This window comes from Pinus tabuliformis, chromosome 4_1 (genome assembly GCF_031772625.1).
Source record: "Pinus tabuliformis cultivar Carrire ecotype Pingquan chromosome 4_1, CPIR1, whole genome shotgun sequence".
NCBI lineage: Eukaryota > Viridiplantae > Streptophyta > Pinopsida > Pinales > Pinaceae > Pinus > Pinus tabuliformis.
This window is the reverse complement of record NC_142303.1, coordinates 448,206,526-448,213,464: the sequence shown is the minus strand read 5'-3', so window position 1 is coordinate 448,213,464 and position 6,939 is coordinate 448,206,526. Positions and strand designations below refer to the sequence as shown.

General features: G+C 34.1%; 1 protein-coding gene across 1 annotated transcript; it reads left to right on the top strand.

The window, feature by feature from the left end:
* The first annotated feature begins 4,385 nt into the window (after positions 1 to 4,385).
* Positions 4,386 to 5,540, top strand: LOC149176263 (uncharacterized). The gene is made up of 2 exons (XM_089421413.1): positions 4,386 to 4,841; positions 5,070 to 5,540. Exons 1-2 carry the CDS (start codon positions 4,386 to 4,388, stop codon positions 5,538 to 5,540), a joined length of 927 nt encoding a protein of 308 aa, XP_089277539.1.
* Positions 5,541 to 6,939: the final 1,399 nt, after the last annotated feature.

The window sequence follows — 6,939 nt, the reverse complement described above, 5'->3', positions numbered from 1 at the left end:
AGTTTTTATTTCTCTTGGTGTATCACACGGAAGGAAATATTCCAAAGATATAATGAAAAAAGGGTCAAAAAGATTCCACTTAGAAATTTCATTTGCTCACAGTAGAGACAAGTTTCAAGAGATGTGATATGTTGCAAACTAAGACAAGTTTGAAGAGATATGATGTGTTGCACCCAAAAGATATTTAAGCACTGTAAATAGTATTTTGTAGATGAAAGCAATTTGAGTGTGATAAAGAGTATGTAAAGAAGAAATGAAATTTGAGTATAATGCAATGTAAACAAGTAATTTTTTATGAGATCTAATAATGTATGAACTAACATGTTGGAAAGTGGAGCATAGTCCAATTATAAGTTAAAGTGGTTTTATGATTAAAATTAGATATACTTGAGATTAATTCAATCATTTTTTTTAATGTGTTTTAAAAAATAGTATTATTAAAAAAATATGCATACTTAAAATTAACTATGTTTATTTTTTTATCGATTACTTTTTTATTAATTACAAAATTTAATAAATAAATAAATATTTTAATTAAGTTATGAAATCAACTAGCACTTATGTTATTTTGGAGAATTAAATGGTGGATGTAAATTAATTCATCGATTTTACATTTATATCATTCAATTTTAAAATATACATGTGGAATGTAATAACTAAACGTCAAGAACTAAACATTCAACATTGAAGATAAACGAGTATTTTGTTAAATATTGAAACTATTATCTATTTAATACATTATTTAAAAATATAATGTACATTATTATTGATAAATAAAGGTTTTTGATAAATTATTAAAAATTTATTTTAAATTGATGAAAATTATTGTCACTCTTTGTAGACTATATATGTAAAAATTTTACATTCAAACTTAATTTTTATTTATTAATTTTTATTTATGTAGAAAAATATTTAAAATATTTTTTTTATAAATTTTATAAAATTAAATAATTTTTTAGAACTCGTCCAAATTTTATAAAAATTATATAATTTTTTTAAAAATCAAATATTTAAAAAAATATCACTAAACATTTTACTACTAACCTATTAAAAACCAATAACATTTACAAAGAAAAATTAAAAACTTACCTGTTAAAAACCAATAACATTTATAAAAATTTTAAAATTAAATTCAATATAGAATAAGTTTAGAATATATATAAGTTTACTCTATATATATAGAGTACTTTACAATTTCACGGGTGGACATATTATTTTTCCATCAACATTGAGCTTGGCGCGGACATAGAATCAGAGAGCGTATTTTGAGACAAATGTCCCGGTGGTCCACGGAAGACTACATCCCAAATAAAAAATGGATGTTCGATAACTCGGAGGTAAGAGCGTGTGGACCCCACACTTCGTTTCTGAATACACATGCACTTTAACATTTCGGGACATCTCGTTCAACACGTCATACATTATGAACTATTCGTCACCATCGAATCTAAAATCACTTTAAATAGGATTACATGCTCCAGTCTAAGCATACCTAGTCGTTATGGCTAGCCGGCACCAAAATTCAAAGTTGACTCACCGTGACTAAAAGTTAACGTTTTCTCACATAGTCGAAGCATACCTAGTCGTTATGGCTCGCCGGCACCAAAATTCAAAGTTGACTCACCGTGACTAAAAGTTAACGTTTTCTCACACGTGTTAAATCTCGTGGGACCGTGCCTGGTAAGTTACAGTCAATACGCTCTTCCTCAACGTGTATTTCTATCTATATATAGATAGACATATCCGTTTTGGAAAAACAAGATAGATATATGCGCCTCTGCATCTTAAATCCACAGTTAATATTTCATTGGAGTTAAGATTTTCAGATCAGCAATTGCCAAGCTCTACGCTTCCAAATTGTGATTCGATGTTTCCCTCCCACTACATAGCGCTGGCATTGCGCCGCCAAATATGGAGAAACCCTCCAGAGTCCCGACAGCACCATTCCCGGCCTCCTCCAGAGGAAAATCCCAGAAAATTTTGCCGCAAATTTAAGGGAATCCGAATGCGAAAATGGGGGAAGTGGGTGTCCGAAATTCGGATGCCGAGATCGACAGGGAGGATCTGGCTAGGAACCTATAAAACTGCCGAGCAAGCCGCCCGTGCTTACGATGCCGCACTCTATTGCCTGAGAGGCCCCAACGCCAAATTCAATTTCCCCGATTCCGTGCCCCCCATTCCATCTGCATCTTCTCTTTCTCATCAGCAAATTCAAGACGCTGCCGCCAAATATGCCTTGAATGAAATCCCTTTGACTCTGTCCTCTCTGCAGAACATCAATAATAAGAATAAGAGGAAGGAGAAACCGCCATCGCCGTCACGATGGCCTCTGGCTTTAGAAACGGAGTGGGCTTGTGACAGTGGGTTTCAGAAATTGCCGTCTATTGACTTAGAGAAATAATATTGCATTATCTTCAAGAACATAATCTATGAACAAACAAGGGTGATTTTGATTAAACAGTACTAATGCGGGGCTAATCTCTGCATAAAATCTAGAATAATAGACTTCGACAAACAATCTAGTCTTGAGGCGTACCTTGGTAAATATTTAAGTTGTGGTAAAGCTCGGCATGCAGTAACTTGCTAGAGATATTAAAGTCAAATTGTTCAATAGTTATTGTTTTATTCTATTGTATTTCCCGTTTGTTATGACCTGAAAAAACAGTGGCATAATGCTTCAACGGAGTTAAGATTTTGTTCCACAGTACATGGCTGTTCTTGTCTATACATATGCGTAGCTCTCGTTCTATGTTTTTTCCGCTATAAGATTTGAAATTTAATCAACTTATCCGGATAATCTAGCATTGCAGTCACAGTTATGATGTGTCCCTTCCGACTCAATGTAAGGACCCATGTATAATTAGAATTATGGATTAGTACGAGATGCAAAATCTGGGTTTATAGGAGCAAATACGGACAATAATGGTTAAGGTACCCATGAACAAGAATCATAAGAAATTGAGCGAAAACTTCTCAAAAACTTACAAAGAGAAACGTGAATCACATAGGATTTTTAAGCATGGAATTACATTGGGAACAATCACATTGTAGCTTCACTAGCACTTTCTACATTAGAGAATGTATAACCACAATTAAATAAATGTAAGCGGTTTCACATATCTACATAACATTTTCATAACATGGCAACATAAATACAATGTGATTCACTGTTTGTCCCTCCTATCACACTGCGTTGGCATGGCTTCGCCAGTATGGAGAAAGTCTCTGGAGACCACCCTTCGCGGTCTCCACCTAGGCAAAATTGTAACCAATTTAAGGGAATCATAATACCAAATGGCGGGAGTTGGGATCCGAAATCCTCATGCCCAAAACTAGAGAGAAGATATGTCTGGGCTCCTAAAAGACGACAGAGCATGCCGCCCGTGCTTATGAGGCGGCAGCGTATTGCCTGAGAGGTCCCAACGCCAAATTCAACTTCCCCGATCCTGTGTCCACCATTCCCTCTGCGTCTACTCTTTCCCGTCTATTTTTTTTAAATGGAAATAGTGATAAAATAGAACAACAAAAAATAATATGCAGGATACCACAAATAGTAATTTTTGTGAAATAATGTTGATATTCACTGCTAGTATTCATGGCAAGTAAATTATTCATCCCTCCCAGTTGTGAAGAAGTTGTGAATAATCAATGACAATGGTAGCCAGGGGTTAAATTTGAATAATGAATATATAATCAAATTAAGAAATTGTTTACATGAATTCTACACTTTCTACACTTTAGGCAGAGAAGAAAGCAAAATACAAAAATACAATCTAAAACAAAGTAAACTAAAAAACAAATTATCAAGCATTAAAATTAAACGAAGCTAAACTAACACAGATTGGAAAAACTCATAATGAGAGCCAAAATTGGCACTCCTGTAGCATTTGAGGTTAAGAAAAATGGTTGTAATTTAAAACTTAGTTACTATTTAAAACTACACTAAAATTAATACAGATTGGAAAAACTTATAGTGAAAACCAAGATTGGCACTCCTGTAGCATTTGAGGTTAAGAAAAATAGTTGTAATTTAAAACTTAGTTACTATTTAAAACTACACTAAAATAATTTAATTACAGTTTAATTTTAAACTAATTTTAACACAAATAATTTATAAATTTAAATTTATATGATTTTTTTTAAGAAATATAATTTATAAACGATTTTATATAAAACATTTCATAATCATAATGGCTCACAAGCTAATATCTGGAAAAATTCAAAATAAATACAGATTTGACCATTTAAAATGCAATTCGACACCAAACCTAGATTGACTCTCTTTTCTTTTGTTTCTGCAATTACTCGGCATAAAATATAACCTGGTGATTACATTATACAGGGCCGATGGGTTTTGCAACTTCTCCACTTTAACACATCTTGACATGACTGAGTGCGACCATCTAGAGAAGCTTCCGGAGCGATTTGGAGAAGTAACAAGTTTAAGAAAGCTAATTATGACCGGTTGTCAGAGTCTACAGAAGCTGCCAGAAAGTTTCTGCCAACTCAAGTACTTGGAGCACTTGGATTTATCAGCGTGCTCGACTCTTGAAGAACTATGTATATACTTCAAAGGTCTCTCACTACTGCGAGTTCTATCACTGAAAGACTGCGACAAGCTAAAGAAGCTCCCTGAGGATTTCCAATGCCTCACCTCATTGGAAGTTCTGGATGTAAGAAATTGCTCTAAGTTGGAAGGGAAATGGATAGACAGCATGCTAAAGATGAAGATGCTACAAATTTTGCGCATAGCAGGAAGCGAGTTGTTGGAGGAAAGATGGGAGAAAATTCAAGCACAACAATGCAATCAATCATGGTCTTGTGCTGTGTATACAAAGGAGGTGATCCACATTTTCAAACATGTTTTCTGTTCCCACATTATAATTAACTCTTTTTATGTTTAGATCCTAAAACATATCACAGGGAAAAAATTGCAAAGCATACATTATTTTTCCTTTCCACTCACTTTAGCTTTCTCTTCAGGGTTTATCAAATGAGGAGAATCTTCTAAAGCAGTTCCAATCAGAATTTGATAGCGTGCTTTCCACTCACTTTAGCTTTCTCTTCAGGGTTTATCAAATGAGGAGAATCTTCTAAAGCAGTTCCAATCAGAATTTGATAGCATGCTCACTAATGGAGAAGGAAAGCCACTGAATATATCTGGTCGTCCTCTCAACACGCTGCTGCTTGTTATGTTTGATGGCCATCAGGAATTCTATCTTGATTATGCTTTTCCTTTTCCTTTACTTGAGGAGAGTATAGATGATTTATTTAATTTCGAAATGGTTTATTTTGGCCACCATTGGGATCAGTTGCCTAAGAAAGTGGCGGATAGAATAGTGGGGCATGCTCCTGCTAACAGAGACACTAAAGCATTGTTTCAAAGACTGCTCTCATTAGTTGATCATTTCGAGACGGACTTTGACCGGAAACTTACCAGCAGTTTACCCCTGCCTGGAGGTCACCGGCCCGCTGCGGCAGCTGCCCAATTAAATCAATCAATAATGCGTGCCACGCCATCACTGCCATGGCATTTATAACTTAATTTGATATTTATTGTTCCGGACTTTTCCTTGAGATTAACTGGAGTCTGGGACGGTGAGACCTCTAAATTTCTAATATTCTGCCCAGCTATATATATGAACTTGTCAGTTTTTAATATGCCCGTCAAAATGACGTTTTCTAAAATTATTTGCAATTTAGAGATGACATTTAAATTTTAAAATAAGTCGTATTTTACGTATTTCAAAATAAATCGTATTTAACTTGCATACGGGCATCAAATTTAACCCCTGAAGAGAAGGAAACAAACATTCCACCTGTCAAATCCCAACGACGCACGATCCTTTATTCCTTTATTTTGTCGCCGTGTCGAGCAAGCATCTGGTTTCGACCCAATCGTCTTTACATTTTTGTTTACGTGACGTGGCACAAGATATTTATTTATACATTGGCTTGGCAAAATAAATTATCTGTCAAAATCTTGTTTCAAATTGAGTTTTTGAGCGCAAACTTGTAACTAACTAACTTGGCACTGTTAGCAAATTGTATTTAATTCTCTCATTTCTAATTATATAATTATTTTATAAGAGTTAAGTGTTAGAGAATATAACTTTTTATTTGTTTGAAGCATGATGAATAATGGAAGGAGTTTGATTCTAGTTTATAGGAGGTTGGTTAGATTTAGTTGGTTGGCTAGATTGATGTGACTGTGTGAGGTTTGTGTACTCTAGTTAATTGTGAATTTAATATAGTTTTTTAATATGGAGAAACTATTCACATATTTATATTGTAATATTTTTTAATTAAATATAAGCTTGTTTATAACATTTTAATTTTGTATTAGAGTGGATTTGGTCTTGACTCTGGCAAGGAAGGTCCCATGAACATGTTATCCATCAAATATATTGTAAAAGTACATTTTATTTGGGCGTGATGTGATAAGTTGGAAGCCACATTGTGTTATGTGGAAAGTTATATTGTAAGAGTACATTTAATTTGGTCGTGATGTGGAACGTTATATTGTAAGTGTATATTTAACTTGGGTGTGATGTTGCAAGTTGGAGGCCACATTATTATTTTTGTTGCTTGTTAAGTAGAAAAGCGAAAGTTATGTCATTCATATTATTTACAAAAATCAAATTTTTAGTCAAACTTTGGATGCACAAAACACCAAAGAGCGTTCTATTTTTTCCACTCATGAGCTTCAACTTGAATTTTTCTCTTTCTATGATTTTAGATATCAAGTCATCTCTTAGGAGAACATCATCACCAGCATACCTTTCGTACTAGCTAAACCACTCAATGTGAAGAGTCATATAAAAGGATGCCCCTAAGTTGACCAACCATGCCTCATGATCTACATGTGTACTTCAAGAAGCCAAGTACACATTCCCTCCATTTGAGGAGGCTTTTCCTTTTGTCGAAGGAACATCATTA